The sequence below is a fragment of the Arachis stenosperma genome, chromosome 7, assembly GCF_014773155.1.
Source record: "Arachis stenosperma cultivar V10309 chromosome 7, arast.V10309.gnm1.PFL2, whole genome shotgun sequence".
In the NCBI taxonomy this organism is placed as follows: Eukaryota; Viridiplantae; Streptophyta; class Magnoliopsida; order Fabales; family Fabaceae; genus Arachis; species Arachis stenosperma.
Window position 1 is genome coordinate 10,488,913 of NC_080383.1, and position 21,684 is coordinate 10,510,596.

A 21,684-nucleotide genomic window follows, 5' to 3' on the forward strand; every position below is an offset into this window, starting at 1 on the left:
TAGGGTCCAACTCAACCCTGGCACACACGAAATAGAGAGCCATCTAGTGGCTGCCACCCACGAAATGGGGGGAGAGCCATCTAGTGGTTGCCACCCACGAAATGGGAAAACCTGGGGCGGCGGTCACGAATTCGATGAAAATCACGTGTACCGCCCACGAATTGAGACCAGAATTTGCCTATATGAAGGCTCGTAGATGACCCGAAAGAAGGCATTAGCTTCACTCTCCTCTCACTCTCGAAAGTTGCTCTCAATCTCTTCTCCCTCTTTCTTTCTTAAAGAATTTCTGGTCTTAATACTTGTTTGCTATTTCTATGGCTTCGGAGAACGTTTACGTGATTATATACCCAAATGGTGAAATCTCTCATACAGCAGAAGGTACTACATTCGTTTGCGATGATCCACTGGGGATAATGATTCCACCACAAACATCGTTGCAAGAGTTGAAGAATCTGATTCTGATGCATACCGGAATGGTTGGAAAAAAAGAAATCAGAAAGCTGACTTATAGGATGCCGGTTGTAGTGGCCAACTCGTTTTCCTATCAAAAAATGCAAATAAAATCCGATCAGCATGTGTCGATGATGTTTTCTTACCATCGCAGCATAGGAAGCATCTATTCGTTGGAGCTTTGTCTGAATCTTCAAGATATTGGTGGAAGCTCATCCAGTTCAAATAATGTGGAGGGTGTGAGAAATGTTGGGGCGGCTGATTTTGTTCCGGCTCGGGATACTAGTAGGGCCCCAAGTCCAAGTTTCAACGCGTTCGTCCCGCGAGAACAGAGTGTAGGTATTCGTGGAGCACGCCCCGCCCCTTTTACACATTTTGGGGTCGATATGGTTCTTGATGCTGCTATTGCAGATACGTATGACGAGGATGACATTGAAGATTTCAATGATGGTGAGGCAGAAGCCGTTCCGGAGATGCAGCCTCTGGATGAAAATGATGTTCCAGCAACACGGGTTGAACCGGAAGGTGGTGGTGTATCATCATCCACACCAGCACACTACCTGTCCCTAAATCTTGGAGCAATGCATTCCAGTAATGCAGAGGACGGACCGAGCATCTACCCTTTGTCAGGAGAGATGGAGCTCGAGATTGGGTTAAAATTTCCTAATCGGGAAACACCGATGCTAGCAGTCAAAAACTATAACATCCGCAGGAGTGCAGAATATAAGGTGGTAGAGTCAGACCAAACTAGGTATGTATGTCGATGCAAGCAGTTCGGGGATCAATGTCGCTGGATGGTACGGGTTACGAAGACGAGGTTCTTTAGATTTTAGGAAATCCGAAAGTACGAAGGGCCTCACAGTTGCTTGGCAAGTTCAGTGTCTCAAGACCACGCTCAACTAGATAGCAATGTCATCTGTCAACACATATTTTCCATGGTGCATGCTGATGCGACAATATGTGTAAAGGTATTGCAAGGATCGGTAGAGTCAGCGTACGGTTACAAGGTGTCATACAAGAAGGTTTGGCACGCGAAGCAAAAGGCAATCGCAAGGATCTATAGTGATTGGGACGAGTCGTATGACCAGCTGCGTAGATACCTCAATGCTCTGCAAGCTTTCATCCCAGGTATTACATGCGTTTTATTATCGAATGGTCTTTGATATTTAATGTCCTTTGAGTCCTTCACATGCTAATAACTTAGTACAGATTTTTGCACCAGGGACAATTGTTGACCTCGAAACGCGGCCGTACTATGTCGGAAACAGACTTGACCGTGAAAGTGTCATGTTTCACCAGGTTTTTTGGTCGTTCCCTTCATGTGTTGAAGCTTTTAGGCACTGTAAACCACTTGTGTCAGTGGACGGAACACACCTGTATGGTAAGTACGCAGGCACCCTTCTCATGGGCATAGAACAGGACGGCAATAACAACATTCTACCGGTGGCTTTCGCACTTGTCGAGAGAGAGAACACAGATTCATGGTACTTCTTCCTCACCAATTTGAGGAGGCATGTCGCAACTCGGCCAGGAGTGCTGCTTATATCCGACAGGCATGCGGCAATAAAGGCCGCATTGGAGCGTGAGGGGTGTGGATGGGAACACAATGTGTATTGTGTACGACATATTGCCTCCAACTTCGCAACCAGTTTCAAGAGTAAGGAAGCCAAAAGACACCTGGTTAATGCTGCATATTCGAAGACGCAAGAGCAGTCGCAGTACTACCTGGAGCTTATCAGTAGCGAGGATCCGGTTACATCTCCGCAGATGATAGAGTGGATTCGAGGGTTAGAGCCACCTAAATGGCTGCAGCACCTTGATGAGGGCCGACGATATGGTCACATGACGACCAATCTTTCTGAGTGTATCAACTCTGAGCTGAAGGGCACTAGAAATTTACCAGTCTGTGCAATTGTCAAGTCTACTTACCATCGCCTGAATGAGTTATTCGTCCTCAAGGGTCGGCAAGCACAAGCGCAGATTGCAAGCGGTCAGGTGTTCTCACAGTTCTTGCAAAAAGTCATACTAGCGAACCGTGAGGGGATTCCACAGATGTTAGTGACGTCATACGATAGGAATACTACTATTTTCACGGTTGACGAGATAGCTGATGTAGGGGTGCAGTCACGGTTCCGGGTTAACCTTCAGTACCGCAGATGTGACTGTGGTTTCTTCCAGACGTTACACTATCCCTGTGCACATGCTTTGGCCGCTTGCGCATATGCGAGATTGGACTGGCAACAGTACGTTGATTTAGTCTACCGTGTTGAGAGCGTTAACGATTGGATTTTTGACGGTTTAGAATTTCACAAATGAAATCTCGTTGCAAGTATAGCTTCTAAACCAACACAATCCTTTCATACAAAAATTTGGTTGTCACTAAGTGCAAACCCCTAAAATTAATAACCGAAGTATTTAAACCTCGGGTCGTTCTCCCTAGGATTTACAATAAAATGTCTTGTTATTGGTTGTGAGTTGTTTTGGGGTTTTTGAGATTATAGACAAGAAATATAAATGGCAAAGAAAATAAACTAACAACTAATAAAACTCTTGGCAAGATATGAGAACTAGAAGTCCTATCCTAGTTATCCTTCTCAATTGTGATGAGAATTGTTCATTGCTACCACTTAGTTAACCCTTACTAAAGAAAGGAAAGTCAAGTGGATGAATTGACTTGAGCCACAAGTCCTAGCCAACTCCCAAGGAAAGACTAGCTTTAGTGCACTCCAAACCAATTAGCAATCTCTCCAATTACCAATCAACAAAGGAATTAGATAACTCAAGTGTCACTAATTACTCTACCTAGGCCAAGAGGAACAAAATCTACACTAAATTCCAACCAAGCATTTCATCAAACACTTGGAAGGCACAAAAGAAAAGCATAGTAAATTGACAACAAGAATAAAATCTAACAACAATTATTGAAAGGAATTAACAACAACAATTAAAAGAAACACATTTATTATGAATTACCTTGATTGAATTGAAAGAGAGTAGAAGAAACAATACTAGATCTACAACAAAATATAAGAACAACATAAAAGAGATTACACCAAAAGAGTAGGAGAAGAATGAATGTAACTACAAGGAATTGAGAAGATAGAAGTAGAAGAAGATGAATCTAAATCTAGATCTAAGAACTAAACCTAATCCTAATCCTAATTCTAGAGAGAAGTGAGAGCTTCTCTCTCTAGAAACTAGTTCTAACTACTTCTAAAACTAAACTATGACTAATGGTAACTAACATGTGTTTCCCTCTTTACTCCTTGGGTTAAATAGCATCATAAATATGTTGGATTGGGCCCACAAGGCTTCTAAAATCGCTGGCCACGTGTTGCATTAAGTGGGTCATGTGCCACCATCGGCGCGTCTGCGTACCGTGCGCGTACGCGCCCCTATGTGCGATGCAACTATGGCAAATCTTATATCGTTTCGAAGCCCCGGATGTTAACTTTCTAACCCAACTGGAACCGCATCATTTGGGCCTCTGTAGCTCAAGTTATGGTCGTTTAAGTGCGAAGAGGTCGGCTTGACAGCTTTCCGGTTCTTTCATTTCTTCATGAGTTCTCCAACTTTTCATGCTTCTTTCTTCATTCCCTTGATCCAATATTTGCCTCCTAAACCTTAAATCACTTAACAAACATATCAAGGCATCTAATGGAATCAAGGAGAATTAGATTTAGCTATTTTAAGACCTAAAAAGTATGTTTTCACTCTTAAGCACAATTAAAGTAGAAGTTATAAAACCATGCTATTTCAATGGATAAATGTGGGTAAAAGGTTATAAAATCCCCTAAAATCAATACAAGATAAACCGTCAAAACGGGGTTTGTCAACCTCCCCACACTTAAACCAAGCATGTCCTCATGCTTAAACCAAGAGAAAGCAAAGGGATCAACATTTATTCAATGAAAACTAACTAAATGCAATCTACCTACATGCAACTATCTACATGAATGCAATTGCTTGGTCAAAATAAATTAATTCCCAAGAAGCATATATAAGCACAAGGGCAAAAGGTATTAACAACCATGCCAAACCACAATTGAATTGAGCTATTAAATACTTTTACAAACTTGCATGAAAGGAGATGATCATTGGTGGAAACATGTAATTAAGCATCAAACCCTCACCGGATGTATTTGCACTCTATTCGCTCAAGTGTTTAGGGTTGATTCACTCAATTCTCTCCTAATCATGCTTTCTAAGATTTGTTTTTCTTCTAACAATCGACATATATTTCATGCATGCATACAAGTATCATGAGGTCTTTTCTTTAGGTTGTAATGGGGCTAGGGTCAAGGTAGGATGCATATTTGGTTAAGTGAGTTTGAAATTTGAATCTTTGATAAGCTTAAACTTCCCACCTAACCTATGACATCCTATACAATTAAATTCCAACCTAACTACCCATTTTTCACTCTTTCACATACTCATGTATTCTTTTTTTAATTTCACAACACCTAAGCATTGATTTTATTGGACTATACTTTGATTTGGGGCATTTTGTCCCCTTTTTATTCCTTTCTTTTTTTTTTCTCTTTCTTTCTTTTTTTCTTTCTTTTTTTCTATATTTTCTTTTCTTTTCTTTTCTTTTTCACTTTTATTTCTCTTTTTTTATTTTTCTTTTTTATTTCAAACTATACACAAGAACATCAATGCATAAGGTCTATACATTTAATCAATACCTGAGTATGTACTAATTCCCCAATATAAAGATACAAAACACAAACACCCTTTTATCCCAACCAATGTCCCAAAGTTCCCACACTTGAGTGATACTCACACACACTAGCCTAAGCCAATCAAAGATCCAAATTAAGGACATTTATTGTTTTTTTTTTCGCTTTAAGGCTTGTAATGTGCTAAATTAAAGAACAAGTGGGTTAAGCGTAGGCTCGAATTTGGCTAACAAAGAAAGATAAAAGGTAAGGCCATTTGGGTAAGTGAGCTAACGAAATAATGGCCTCAATCATATAAATGCATGAATACACAAAATAATGGACATAAAGAATCAAACAAATCAAAGATTACAATCATAGAAAGAGAATAATGCACACAAGAAGGGAAAATAAGTGGTTATAAGATGTAACCACACCATTAGGCTCGAATCTCGCAAGCTTGTGTTCTTAGCTCAAAAATATGATCCACAATATATATATTTCAAGCAAGTTCTATGAAAAGTTTTCACTCAAATCAATTAAGGTGCCCTATAGATAGAAATCTTGAAAATTTTCATTATTTTGACTAAGCTTATTGTGTATACATATGCAAAAATTAAGAGAATGCAAGTAAAAATCCTAAAATCCTAGAATGAAATGCAAAAGTGTTGGGATTAGAAACTTGTCACCCAAAATCGTCGAACGGTCGGACGACCTCCCCACACTTAAAAGTTTGCACCGTCCTCGGTGCACTCAAAGATGAGCAAGGGGGTACGACGACTCTCCGGATTGCTACGTGTTCTTAGTATTTCTTCCGTTATTGCTCGTGGTGCATTCATCATGAAAAACAAAAATATAACACCATAAGGTAGGGTAATACAAAAGCAAGGAAGCATAATTGTTGGAATGAGGTAAATCACTAGAATTGAGTGAGTGAATTAGTGTGACATTAATGACAAATAAGTGTGTGAATTCTAAATTGCACGGTTTAGAACACACATTAGCATAAAAGTTATGTCACAAAAGAAGCATGCACTTTACTCATTTTACTATGCTTGATATGCTTTAAGTGAACTTGTAAGGTAAAACAAGCATTAAAGAAGCATGAAAGCATTCAAGCCAAACACATATGGATGCATATAATCATAAAGTACAATGCATTAAGGTAAATGCACAACATCATCCATCAAGAGGTTGCCTAATCACAAAATAAGGCTCAAATCACATGGTGGCCAAATCATGTAATTCAAGAAGAGTTACAAGCTCGAAGGCAATTCTCATCACTTGGTATTTTTCAAAAGATTGCATGAAAAAACTCAAGACCAAGTAGCAAAATATAACCTCAATCATAGGATCCAACAAAGATTATCTAAAAACATTAATGCTAAATTAGCATTTAGGCAATAAGGGGGAAGCAATGCATAGTAAACAAAGTCAATAATCCAACACTTGTAATGAAAAGAGAGAAAATAAAATGAAAACTAAACTAAAGCTAACTAATCAACTAACTAACTAACTAATTAACTAACTAACTAAAATAAATGGTTATCAATGGTGTTTGGAAGTTTTGGATGAGGGGTAGAAGAAGGGAAGAAGAGATGAGAAGGAAAAAAATAGAAAGAGGAGAAGAAAAGAAATGTGGTGAAGGAAGGAAATCCGCGCGCATGCCGCGCGCGCGCGGATGGTTTATTTCGAGAGTGGCGCGTACGCGTCATGTGCGCATGCGCGCAAGTGGGGTTGTGCCAAAGGCACAACGTTGGCGTGGCGTAGGCATAACTCTCTGGAAAATGTATGGAATGTGGAACTTCTCAATCCACGCGTACGCACGCATGGCGCGCGTGCGTGGATGGTCCAAAATGCATGATGTGCGCGTACGCGTGAAGTGCGCGTACGCGTGGATGGTGCTCTGTTTTTCAAATTTTTTTTTTGCTATGTTTTTGCACCAATCCAAGCATTCTAACCTCCAAGCATCTACCAAAATACCATAAAACCTTATTTGACATGATAAAATACTAATTAAACTCAACCAACTAATCTAAACATGAAATTAAACTAGTTCTACCAATATGTACAAAAAAAGAAAATGAAAGGATTTTACCATGGTGGGTTGTCTCCCACCTAGCACTTTTGTTTATTGTCCTTAAGTTGGACTTATGGGGAGCTCCTCTCAAGGTGGCTTGTGCTTGTATTCATCCTGGAACTTCCACCAATACTTGGACTTCCAATAAGCTTTATTATTCAAGATTAATATCTCCAAGCTTTGATGGAGTTCTTCACAAACCATGGGCTCCCAATGTTGATCCTCATGTGTTCCCGGATCCCATATTTTGTCTTCACACCCATCTCCAAGTTGATTATCATTAATCCATGTGGGTGGTGAGCAAGGTGAATTCTCAACAAAGTGACCAAACATCCTTCTAGGCCTATGTATTCTAGTTATACACCAACATTTACTATCAAGCTTTGGACATGTAACCATGATGAACCTAGGATGGAATTTCCAACCACTAACCATCTCCTTTTTACTCTTAAAGCCACAAATATATCTAAGTTGACCATCCGTTTCAAGCAAACCATATTCAAGGGGAATAATAAAGCTTGAGTATAAGGAATTTACCCACTTGAATGAGAGAGTGGATGGTGGTGGCTTGGGGAGAGGTATTTCCAATGTGCTAGTAAACTCCACTCCCTTGTTTTCTTCCTTGTCAATCTCCACCTCTTCATAAACTCCTTCATTCTCAATCATTTGTTCATCAACTTCATCTAACTCTTCTCCATCACTCAAGTCATAAATGGAAGGTTGAGAGAAATCTACCTCCACATCACTTTCAAATTCATTGGGAGAAGGTTCTTCAAATTTGAAGGATTTTCCACCAAGAAAATTGGATGCATGATCTTCATTACCAAGGGGACTCAATTCTTGCTTCATTCCTTCCAAGTCTTCATTCAAAAATTGTTTTGGAGATTGTGCACTTCCCTCCTCAACATCAAATTCAATCTTCTTGGAGGGGTTTTCTTCAATTCTAAGTTCCCAAGGGGGTTCCGCATCTCCTAAGTCTTCAACCACTTCTTCCTCTTCTTCAATGACCATAGGTTCCTCCAATTGTTCTAACACAAAGTAGCATTCCTCACTCTCCACCGGAGTTTCCAATCTCTCCTTCATGCTATGCTTTTCAATTGATTCTCCACATGTAACCATGGGAGTGCCTTGAGTACTCAAATATTGGGAGACTAAATTGCTTACTACCTGGGCAAAGTAGCCATAAATTCTAGTGTCTCCCTTTGCATTTCTCCTTGCCCTTGAAGTATAAGGCTAAGGATTTCATCCATTGAAGATTGGAGTGGATAAGAGGGTTCATTGTCTTGGAGAAAGGGTTCATTATAGGAAGGTGGTTCTTCTTGGTAAGGTGGTGGTGTGTATTGAGGTGGTTCTTGGGAGTAGTAATCTTGGAATTGTGGTTCCATGTATGGCTCATATGGTTCAAAAGGTGGTTGGTGTAGTGGATATGAATCATGGTCATATGGAGGTGTTTGGTGAAAATAGGCTTGAGAGTGTGGTTGAGGTTCATGTTGAGGATATGACTCATAGGCATATGGTGGTGGTTCTTGAAAGTCACAAGGAGATTCACCATAGCCATTGGATTGGTATGCATCATAGAATGGCTCTTCTTCATAGTGCATTGGTGGGGGTTGTTGCCATGAGGATTGATCATAAGCATATGGTTCCTCCCACCTTTGGTTATCCCATTCTTGATACACATTCTCATTATAGTTCTCATCACCTACAACATGGTTGTAATTACACTCATAGCCAAAGTGAGAATTCATAGTAGCAAGAGAAAATAAGAAACAAAAACTAATAAGAAATAATGAAACAAAATACTAAGACTAGCAAAAACTAACAAGCAATCCAAAAATCAAGCTATTCACAATATTCACATATATACAATAACCAATAACACAACACCATTGCAATTCCCCGGCAACGGCGCCATTTTGACGATTGGATTTTTGACGGTTTAGAATTTCACAAATGAAATCTCGTTGCAAGTATAGCTTCTAAACCAACACAATCCTTTCATACAAAAATTTGGTTGTCACTAAGTGCAAACCCCTAAAATTAATAACCGAAGTATTTAAACCTCGGGTCGTTCTCCCTAGGATTTACAATAAAGTGTCTTGTTATTGGTTGTGAGTTGTTTTGGGGTTTTTGAGATTATAGACAAGAAATATAAATGGCAAAGAAAATAAACTAACAACTAATAAAACTCTTGGCAAGATATGAGAACTAGAAGTCCTATCCTAGTTATCCTTCTCAATTGTGATGAGAATTGTTCATTGCTACCACTTAGTTAACCCTTACTAAAGAAAGGAAAGTCAAGTGGATGAATTGACTTGAGCCACAAGTCCTAGCCAACTCCCAAGGAAAGACTAGCTTTAGTGCACTCCAAACCAATTAGCAATCTCTCCAATTACCAATCAACAAAGGAATTAGATAACTCAAGTGTCACTAATTACTCTACCTAGGCCAAGAGGAACAAAATCTACACTAAATTCCAACCAAGCATTTCATCAAACACTTGGAAGGCACAAAAGAAAAGCATAGTAAATTGACAACAAGAATAAAATCTAACAACAATTATTAAAAGGAATTAACAACAACAATTAAAAGAAACACATTTATTATGAATTACCTTGATTGAATTGAAAGAGAGTAGAAGAAACAATACTAGATCTACAACAAAATATAAGAACAACATAAAAGAGATTACACCAAAAGAGTAGGAGAAGAATGAATGTAACTACAAGGAATTGAGAAGATAGAAGTAGAAGAAGATGAATCTAAATCTAGATCTAAGAACTAAACCTAATCCTAATCCTAATTCTAGAGAGAAGTGAGAGCTTCTCTCTCTAGAAACTAGTTCTAACTACTTCTAAAACTAAACTATGACTAATGGTAACTAACATGTGTTTCCCTCTTTACTCCTTGGGTTAAATAGCATCAGAAATGAGTTGGATTGGGCCCACAAGGCTTCTAAAATCGCTGGCCACGTGTTGCATTAAGTGGGTCATGTGCCACCATCGGCGCGTCCGCGTACCATGCGCGTGCGCGCCCCTATGCGCGATGCAACTATGGCAAATCTTATATCGTTTCGAAGCCCCGGATGTTAGCTTTCTAACCCAACTGGAACCGCATCATTTGGACCTCTGTAGCTCAAGTTATGGTCGTTTAAGTGCGAAGAGGTTGGCTTGACAACTTTCCGGTTCTTTCATTTCTTCATGAGTTCTCCAACTTTTCATGCTTCTTTCTTCATTCCCTTGATCCAATCTTTGCCTCCTAAACCTTAAATCACTTAACAAACATATCAAGGCATCTAATGGAATCAAGGAAAATTAGATTTAGCTATTTTAAGACCTAAAAAGCATGTTTTCACTCTTAAGCACAATTAAAGGAGAAGTTATAAAACCATGCTATTTCAATGGATAAATGTGGGTAAAAGGTTATAAAATCCCCTAAAATCAATACAAGATAAACCGTCAAAACGGGGTTTGTCAAGCGTGTTTCGGGTATACGAAAGGGAATTCCAGCCAATGCCGGATGAGGAGATGTGGCCCCCTCGAGAAGGATAACGTCTTCGTCCCAACCCCCTCCTACGACATTCAATGGAAGGACGTCCGGTGTCTACTAGGATTCGGAATGAAATGGACGAGGTTGAGCCGGGACCAGGTAAGAGGTACGGCCTTTGCAGGACACCAGGACATACCAGGCGCAGTTGTCCGCATGTTTCGGCAAGCTAACTTTCATCCAATTCTGTCTAATGTATTTTGTTCCCAAATGTATTATCTTAAACCTATTTATTGAAGGTTGATTTTGTTGTGTCTGTTACATTTGCGTTCTTGTTTATATTTTAATGATGTTAAAGTGTGAGGGTAATAGCACATAAACAAGTAACGAAACATCACATACGCCTTAAATAACTAACGAACCAACGAATGTAAACAAGTAGGAATTACAGACAACAAAACTAACATGTAAAAACAACAACAGAAATAAACTAACATAACACTAATGGTGCTCGTGACCCAATCTACCGCCTGTGCCACACGAGGGGGCTCGAGTGTACCGGCGGGGACGAGCAGCAAGTCCCTTAACCTCGTCCGGTGTAGCATCAGCCCCCGTGTAAGAAAGACGTCGTCCGGGCATCTGCATGGCGTCATATGGTCGAAGTGGAGAAACAGCTGTGTCACCAACAGAAGCGGATCTCCTCCCCGCATAGGCATGCTGAGTGTACGTGTCAGAGCGAGGCAGGGCGAGTGCAAGATCTGTGGGCGTGTGTGGGGATGACTGCTGAGGAATGAAATGGTCCAACCCGTCGAATAAGGAAGAGAAGTTTGTCCACCCAACTCTGTCCATAAAATCAATCAAGTCCTGCGTGCCTCCCTGGGATGAACCCCCAACCTCGAAGCTACTCTGATATGGCATAACTTGCTGAATGGAAGATGGCTGGGGGGGTTCGCTGATACAATAGGTTGCGGGTAGTAGTAGTCCCCTGCAGCTGGAGGAGCATGCGATGGAATATGGTGTCCCATGTCTGGCTCAAAACTGGGTCGGTCTTGTTCAGGAAAATCTTGCTCATCCTCCCCATGTTCTGCTTGACCTTCAACTCTGGCCCTGCGGGGACGGCGACGCCGATGGTCTCGGGGAACCGGAGGCAAATTAACCACGGGGCCTCTTCCATACTCCGTCGGCGCGTCTGCAGGGACAACGTCACCTCTCTGGTCATGTAATGCATCAGGGGTGGACAGAAACCTCCTTGTTTTCTGAGAGTACCACCTATAGTAATCCTGGCTGGGACGCAATGTATCTGCACGATCAATCCGCAGTCGGTATGCATCCGTGCGCCGGTTGGCCCATACCTCAAACGACTCGGAGAGTCGAACCGGCCACCATCCGTCATCATTACGAGCCGATTGTCGATGAAAGGTATCTATATTAAGCGGAGGGTTTGGAGGTCCTTGCTTTCCCCCAAACTGTTGCAACACCCGATCAACATTTAGGATCTCAATCCACCTGAAAAATATTAGAGGCACAACGGCGGTAGAGAAATCTCCATGCGGGTGGCCGAGGAATTCGGCAGGAACTCTAGACAGAATCCAGGGCTCCAAGTACGGTTGCCAAACAAACTGCAAAGAAAAGGAACCCAGTCACAACAGCCATATAAGGTGTTATTGAATACATATTAATAACAACGGGCACCAACCTCGTCGACCTGCAGATTATCCAATCGCAACCGGTGCCTAAGTAGGCGCTGCTCAGCATAGGCATTTTGTCCTTTTTTCCCTGCCCACCTGTTTGACAATGTCAAACTTAATTAAAAAATCTATTTCCGTCATGAAAGGATAATTGACAAAATTCATAAAGTGTGGAGACCGATAAAATACCTAGTGGCTAAAGAAAAATTGTACGGTGTGGTGACATTCGGGGCCCAGAACGGTAATCTGTAGTATATCCACGACATGAGCAACGTGTGACACCCGGCCATACCCTCAACACTGTAATCTGTTGCTAGGCACATAGCACGATATAACCAACAGAGGACGGCACTACCCCAACTGTAGGTGCCTATGGCATCATACTCAGCCAATAAAGGCAGATATCGAACATGGACTGTGTTGTTGGCCTTGTCTGGAAGAAGGACGCCTCCCAACAGGTAAAGTATGTAACATCGTGCATACTGCATGAGGCCATTATCATCTAAGTCAAGCGGCATTTGTAGAAGACGAGTTCTGAGCCACTTCAACTTGATGTTGTACTTCGTTGTCCCTACGTGGCCGGCGGGAACCTCACCTAGAAGTTCATGACACCATTCCCAAATATCTCTTTGGTGAAACTTACTCCATGACCTTAACGTACCGCTAACAGGCTGACCATTAACAGGTAGACCTAACTACATAGCTACATCTTCCAGGGTTATGGTACACTCGCCCCAAGGGAGATGAAAAGTATGAGTTTCCGGTCGCCATCGTTCGACAAAGGCACTAATAAGTGGATTGTCGTACTCGAAGCGCTTGATCAGTGAGGCATGATAAAATCCGGTGCGTCTCAGATAAGGCTCAAGCCTCTCCCGCCTAATAGCCATGGTTGGATCCTCAGCCTCTAACATGAAAACATCAACCAGCGTGCCATGAGGAGTAAGAACACATGTGGGCTACAACATAAAAAGCCAAGAAAGACAACAGTTACGAATACTATATAAAATTTTTAAATATCAAAGAAATTAGTTATAACATTCCCTAACAATAGCAATCCGATTATTTAAGGTAAACTAACCTTATGGAATAAATGTGCCGCTATGTGAAGTTCGTCCAACTGGTTCAAGTTCTCCTCCACGTTTACCCCTCCCCCACTCATATTTAGTTTTAATTTTTTTATAAAACTCAACACCACAAACTCACCCCCTATCAGCTTTCATTTACCACTCTCACAACTTTATTTTTCTACCCCTATTTCAATTTCACCGTGCATGAAGGCTCTCCCCACCCCCCTTTTATAACACTCTTGGCTCCATTTCCAATACACTCTTGCCACCCAACACGCCAATGCATGTGAGCTTCCTGCTGCAGCCGCTTTGACTGCCTAACTCGTGCCCGCCAGAAACGAAGACCCCAATTCATGGTCGCCGCCAACTAAATAGCCCATTTCGTGGCCGGTGAGCTTGAGATGCTCCATTTCGTGTGCGCCGTTTTGGAAGTGCCTCATCTTCTTAGTGGCAGCCACGAATTCGTAGACCCTGCACCTCTCTCCTCCATTTCGCTGACGCCGGTTGTGAAATAGTATGCATTTCCATTTTGTGGCCAAAAGTCTTGATATGAGCATGCGTATTTAAGAAAAAATTTCGATGCATGCCTATTCTAGAAATTAAAGTGTTTCCAATGTTTATTTATGTAAAAAAGCCTCTAACATGTCGTATACATATTGAATCAGCATATTTATCGCGTGTTGAACCTTACGTGCAGCATTCACTCTGGATATACACCAAAAAGATTCGTTTCTAACAAAAACAAATTTTTTTCCATATTAAAAAAAATGAACCACAATTCAATGCACCTATACTCTATACGAAGAACAAAAGTTCTTTCGACATTTAATACCGACATTATATGTAGTCTTAGATTTATTTAAGGCGCCTTTAGGGAAACTATTTTTTAAAAATTAAGTTAATTTTTTATTTTTAATATATTCAATATATTAATATATATAAAAGATAATAAAATTAATTATATTTGTTTTTCTATTATTCCCTATGGAAAGATTTAAATTTGTTTAGGTAGGTAATAAATAAAATTAAAATTAGTAGGAATAAAAATATTAAAAGTTTAAGATTTACAAGAAAACCAATATTTATTTAAAGACTAACGTAACTCATTTTTTAACGTCACATTTTATAATCTAATTAACGAAAATAAACAATTAAACTAATGATTGTATTTTTTAATGACGAATTTTAGGCATCTAATATTTTTAATACCAATTTAGCACATATATAATCTTTTGGGATTACTACTAACTGTTATTTTTGTTGTGATATAGATAAATACTCATTTAATGATTTGTGATTTTTTTCATAATATGAGCGATTTATTTTTTTAATAGTGAAGAATTCAGTCTCTCAAAACAGACTTAAGTTAATAAAATTTGAAGATATAACTTTTATTCACATACAACAATAACATAAACACTTCTCTGTTAATATACTATGCAACATATGAAAAGTTAATATATATATATAAATCATCTCAGTATATTGAGATAATAATATTAATACCAAAATTTTTTATTTACACTTCTTTATTTTATATTTATTTTTTTATTTATTTATTTATTTTACAACACATTATCAGTACGAGACTCTGATCAAAATTTAGAAAGATTCAGGTAATAAATTTTCATTATATCAAAGTTTTTTCATCTTGAATTTAATGCTCTTGATATATTTGCAAATAACTACTTGTCATTGATATTAGATGTCAAAATTTATCTTAATTTAATGGATTTTAGAGATACCCTTAAGGCTGGAAATAAAACATCACAGAAGAATAAAGCCAAAACCATGATCTTCTTTCGTCGACATCTTGATGAATGATTGAAAAATAAGTATCTCGCACTAAGAGATCATGCAGATTTGTGGAAGAATCTTAAAGAAAGATATAATCATAAAAAATAGTGATACTTCCTTAAGTCCAATATGAGTTGACACACTTGTATTTACAGGATTTTAAATCCATAAATGAATATAATTCAACAATATTCCGAATTACATCACGAATAAAATTTTTTCGATCTTCCATGTCTTGAATGTGCTCATGCAGCAGTAATACTGAAAAAAAGAATTTAAAAATATTTTAAACTAATTTCTTGCCTTCTTATTATTGAATGTAACAATGAATTGCTTTTAAGAAATCATAAAGTGTGCCTAGTTGGCACCGTCCTATTTTCTAAAACAAAGCAGCAAATTATAATCTCGAAAGAGGTCAATGGCAATACTTTGGTAACAAGAAAAATTATGGAAGAAAGAAAATTATTTTCACAAGAAAGAATCTCACCAAAAATGAGATAAAGAAAGAAATAATGGGCAAAATAAATCAACAGAGGATAAATATTTCTGTTGTAATGAAAAGGGTCATTGGTCACGTACCTGTCATATCCCAAGACACTTGGTTGATCTTTATCAAGCATCTTTGAAAAATGATAACAAAGAAAAGGAGACAAATTTTATTTCAAAGGATGTTGCTGAAAATTATACCACTCATTATGAAGTATCTGATTTCTTTGAAATCTCGAAGAAAATATTGGTCATTTAATCAATGATGAAAAAATTTAATATTTAGATTCGTTAAGTACTTATGTAAATAAATAATGTAAGAAACTTTTTATTAAGTTTTATTTCCTATGCATTTAAATTTCAAGTATAATGTATAAAAATAATATTTAATAAAATATAAAATATATATTTATGTTTAAGAATTAAAAAAATTACTAAATATGTCAAATTCTATAATAATAATAATAATAATAATAATAATAATAATAATAATAATAATAAGAGTAAAGTATCGTTTTTATCTCAGACATTTGGGGTAACTCCTATTTGTGTCTCTAACGTTTAAATCGTCCTATTTGCATCCCTAACGTTTATAAAAGTGATTTAATGTTATCCTAATATCAATTATACTAACAAATCAGATTATATTTTTCAATTATTCTTACTTGGATGTATTCATTCTCAATTAGGTCTCACTTGAATATGTTCGATTTTAATATTATACCCACTATTTGTGTTTAGATTCAATTATGTTCCTAGAAAAGTGAATTATGTAAATGTTGTAGGAATTAATTTCAACTTTTGATGAGCTATTTTTCGAAGTGGATCATCGATTCTATACCAGACATTTGTATTTTAACTTCAATAATAATTTTTAGTATATGCTATTATTTTTATGTACAGTGCTATTTAGACAAACAGTTCTAATTAAGAATACAATTTTATTGTCATGTATTTTTACTCATTTTATCATCTTATTATTATTATTTATCTTTAAAGAAAATGGCAAGAACATATAATGAAAATGTTTGTCTTGAGAATAGTGCAAGTTAGTATACCACTCTCAAAGTAATATATATTTTACTCATCTTGTATCAAAAGAAGAATGTGTTAGCACCATTATTGGTTCAGGCATTATGATAGAAAGTTCTGGAAGAAATATAATTTTGTTTTCTGGAGAAATAAAATTCATAATAAATAATGCATTATTGTCTACTAAATCTCTAAAAAACTTGTTGAGTTTTAAAGATATTTGCCGAAATGGAAATCATATTGAAATAATGAATGAAGAAAATCACGAATACTTATATATCACAACTCATGATTTAAATAAAATGGTTATATTAAAAAAGTTACTCTCACTTTCTTCTGTGTTATATTATACTAAAATTAGTTCAATTGAATCACATACCATTGTAATCTAGAAGTTTACTATTTCAAATGAATTCATAATTTGGCATGATCGATTTGGACATTCTAGAACAACCATGATGCGGAGAATTATTGAAAACTCCCATGGACATTCACTAAAGAGTTAGAGAGTTCTTCAATCTAGTGAATTCTCTTTTGCTACATATTTTCAAGAAAAGTTAATTGTAAGGCCATCAACAGTAAAAATCATGTTTGAGTCCCCTGAATTTTTAGAAAGAATTCAAAGAGATACATGTGGACCAATTCATCCACCATGTGGATCATTTGTATACTTTATGGTCCTAACAGACGCATTCTCGAGATAGTCATATGTGTGCTTATTATCATCTCGCAAACTAGCGTTTGCGAGATTACTTGCTCAAATTATTTGATTAAAAGCACAATTTCTAGAAAATCCAATCAAAGCAATTCGCCATAATAATGTTGGTGAATTCACTTCCCAAACATTTTATACTTATTGTAAGGCTAACGGAATAAGTGTCGAATATCTAGTAGCTCATATTCACACACAAAATAAGTTAGCAGAATCATTTATTAAACGCCTTCAATTAATTGATAGACCCCTTACTTATGAGAACAAATCATCCTAGTGCTGTTTGGGGCATGCAATTTTACATGATTCATCACTTATTCGTTTGAAGCCAACAAATTACCATCAATTCTCTTCTCTACTATTAGCTTTTAGCCAGTAACCAAATGTTTTTCATTTTAGATTATTTGGGTAGTGATATATTTTTCAATTGCTCTACCTTCTCGCATCAAAATAAAACCTTAAAAAAAATGAGAATTTATATGGGATATAATTCTCCCTCTATAGTGAGATATCTTGAGATACAAACACGAGTATGTTTAAAGCTCATTTGCAGATTGTCATTTTAATGAATCAATATTTCCAACACTGGAGGAAGAAAATAAGCCACTTGAGAAAGAATTTAATTGGAATGCATCATCATTAATGCATCTAGATCCACGATCAGGACAACGTGAATTAAAAGTTCAAAAGATTATATATTTTTAAAGAATAACAAATAAATTATATGATACATTTTCTGATACAAAGAAGATAACCAAATCTTATATACCAACTGAAATATTACAATTCAAATTGATATTCCAATTGGACGAATGACTACTGAAACAAGTACACGCCAAAAGCGTGGTAGACCAACTAGTTCCAAAAACAAAATCCTCGATAAAGAAAAGAGGAATTTGATATTATCGAGATAAATTGTACTCCAATCTTGTTGAAAAGGATAAACACATAGAAAGGACACTAGCAGGTGTCCAAAATTTTAATATAATTTTGGCGTCAGAAGACATTCAGGTATTTAAAAATTCTAAAAATTGTGAAAATGATGAGATCTGGATAAATTATGTTTTTACAGGAGAAAAATGGAACCGAAATAAAACAATTGTCAATGAAATATTATTAAAATCCCTAGAAAGATTCAAACAATTATAAAAGCCCCAAAAGAAGAGTTTGAGATAAAAAGATATAAAAAAAAAAACTAAATTTTGTCTCGACCTGCAAATCGAGCATGCAAATAATGGGATCTTTATTCATCAAATAACATACATAGAAAAGATCTTGGAGATATTTTATATGGATAAGTGATATCCATTCTTGATGATGGTAAGGTTTTTGGATGTAAAAAAGGATCAATTCTATCTTAAAGAAAAAAATAACGATATCCTTGGTCTTGAAGTACCATATCTTAGTGTCATTGGAATACTAATGTATCTTGCTAATAATACACGATCTGACATATCATTTGCTGTAAATTTACTAGTAAGATATAGTTCATTTCTAACCAAAAGACATTGGAATGGAATCAAATAAATCTTTTGATATATTCATGGAACAGTTGATATGAGACTGTTTTATCCATATAAATCCAAGTCACAATTAGTTGGCTATGCAGATGCAAGATACTTGTCTGATCTACACAAAGAAATATCTCAAATAGAATACCTATTCACATACGGTGATACAGCTATATTATGGAGGTCCACAAAACAGACAATATAAATAACATCCTCTAGTCATGTTGAAATACTAGTGATACATGAAGCAAGTTACGAGTGTTTTTGGTTCAAAGTTTAATCCAATATATTACATCATCTGTTCTAATCTGTTTGAAGATAATACAGCATACATTGCTCAATTTAAGGGTGGATACATCAAAGATGATAGAACAAAACATATTTCTCTCAAATTCTTCTTCACTCATGACCTTCAAAATCAAGGAACAATTGATGTCCAACAGATCCGCTCAAACGATAATCTGGCAGATTTATTTACAAAGTCACTTTCAAAATTCTCTTTTGAAAAATTGGTACATCACATTGGAATGCATTGATTTTGAGATATTAAATAATGTCAACAAGAGGAGGAAGTGGTACTCTTTTTTTCTTGGTCAAATTTTTATTCCTGTTAAGTTTTTTTGACAAGATTTTTAATGAAATAGTCCTTATCACAAAAGATATTGTACTCTTTTTCTTTACTAAGATTTTTTTTTCTATTGAGTTTTTATTTGTAAAGTTTTAATGAAGTATAATCCTAAAACGACATTTAAGGAAGAATGTGATATGGATGAATCCCTATTTAATGACTTTTGATTTTTTTTCATAATATAGGCGGCTCACTTTTTAATAGTGAAGAATTCAATCTCTCAAGACAGGATAAAATACTCACACACAACAATAACATAAACACTTTTTTCTCTCTATATGTACATGCACCATATGAAAAGTTAATATAAATGAATATTAATATTAGAATTTTTTATTTATACTTTTTTATTTTATATTTATTATTTTTTTATTTATTTATTTTACAACAATTTTAAAATAATTGAAGTTTTTATGCAATTCTATTTGCATCTTTATATATTTAAGAACAATGATTCTTTCTACATTTAATTCTTGCATTAAATTTTTACGGGTGTTTTTGGAAATGTTTTTTTAAATTGAAGACAAATTTTTTATTTTTAATAATATATTTTCAATGCATTTAATATTTCAATGCATTTAGTTAAGGGTGTTCATGAATTGGATCCGATTCGCGTATTTATGATATTTATTTGAGTCCGATAAAAAAATTGTAAATATTGATCCGATCCGTCAGATTCACATACTAATAGAATCATATTACGAATTTAATGTAGGTACCCGTAAAATAAATAAATAAACAAGTAAATATTTTTTTATGTTTTATTTCAACTAATAATTATCATAATGTTATATTATTTTATTTTTATTATTTAAAAAAAATATATTTCTTTTTGTGATTAAAAAAAACTAAAAAAAGTATGTTTAATAATATTTTAAGAATAAACATGTTTAAAAAAGTGAAAAAAAGATTTTATTAATTTTTTTAATAAAAAATAAGTTTTAAAATATTTTTATGTTTTGTGAATATATCTAAGATCCGATCTACAGATCGTATTCAAACGTAAGAGTTATAAATATTTAATCCGATTTGCGTTTATCCCTACATTTAGTACATAAAAAAATAATAAAAGTAATAATAATACAGAAAAAATAATAAACAAAAAAAGAATTAAAATAAAAAAATAAAAAAAATTAAAATTAAAAAATAAATCAAAAAATTATTCTATTTTTTATTTAATATTTTTTTTGTATAAAAAATTTTGATCAATTTAATTTATTTACGCTATAATTCAAAAATTAAATGAAAAAAAAATCACTCCATTTATAACCCAATTCCTGGATGCAAGTTCCAAGCTTTTAACAGGCTTCAGAAAGCGAGAATCTGATGGTCCAAGACTGAGGGCCACCACTCGGCCATTCACAAAGCAATCACAACCATTCAATGGCTTTGTCAAATCAATCCCAGCCCTTTACTGTTTGCTTATATTCTTCTTTTCCCTCGCTTTCCAAGAAAGATAGGTCCATTTCATAGTGCTATATAATAATCTTAAGTACTATTCATTATTCTAAGCCTTGGTCACGAGTGTCATATTATATGGTATTAAAAAGTTATACCCCCTCAGAAGCGTTTTCCATCATAAACGGCATCAATGCATCCTACAATTCGTGTATTATACTATCACTTTATTTTTTTATATTATTTTTTAAATATAATTTTTTTAATCAAATTTAAGGAGCATAATTAAAAAAGAGTTTAATTTTAATGTACTCACAGTATACAATTATACTATTACAATTTTTTTAAATAATTATTTATATAATTAATATAAAAATTATTTATTTTTATTAATGTAGTATTATATAATTAAATACACGTATAAAATTATTTTATATTAATAATATATTAAAATTAAATTTATTAAATAAAAGAAACTAACTTGTCTTTAATCAAGTATTGATAATTTAATTTTTATAAAAATATCAAAAAAATAATATTACACATTTAAATTTTTTTATTAATTAAATTAATTTAATATAACAAAAATTAATTATAACTAATATTATTTTAAATTTTATTATTTGACTTAATTTATAAAAAATTTAAACATGCAGTATTACATCAGTTACATCTATTAAAGTGGGTT

The 21,684-nt window shown here is 35.5% G+C and overlaps 1 protein-coding gene across 1 annotated transcript; it reads left to right on the forward strand.

Moving 5' to 3' along the window:
• Positions 1-314: 314 nt before the first annotated feature.
• Positions 315-11,056, forward strand: LOC130939381 (uncharacterized). Its single transcript, XM_057867492.1, has 4 exons — positions 315-1,201; positions 1,313-1,578; positions 1,673-2,724; positions 11,036-11,056. The coding sequence occupies exons 1-4, from the start codon at positions 315-317 to the stop codon at positions 11,054-11,056; spliced, it is 2,226 nt and encodes a 741-aa protein (XP_057723475.1).
• Positions 11,057-21,684: the final 10,628 nt, after the last annotated feature.

Coding starts and splice junctions, on each gene's coding strand:
- LOC130939381 (XM_057867492.1), top strand. CDS start 315: ATGGCTTCGGAGAACGTTTACGTGATTATATACCCAAATGGTGAAATC. Junction 1,202..1,312: donor GTAGAGTCAGACCAAACTAG/GTATGTATGTCG, acceptor AGGGCCTCACAG/TTGCTTGGCAAGTTCAGTGT. Junction 2,725..11,035: donor TAGTCTACCGTGTTGAGAGC/GTTAACGATTGG, acceptor ATGATGTTAAAG/TGTGAGGGTAATAGCACATA.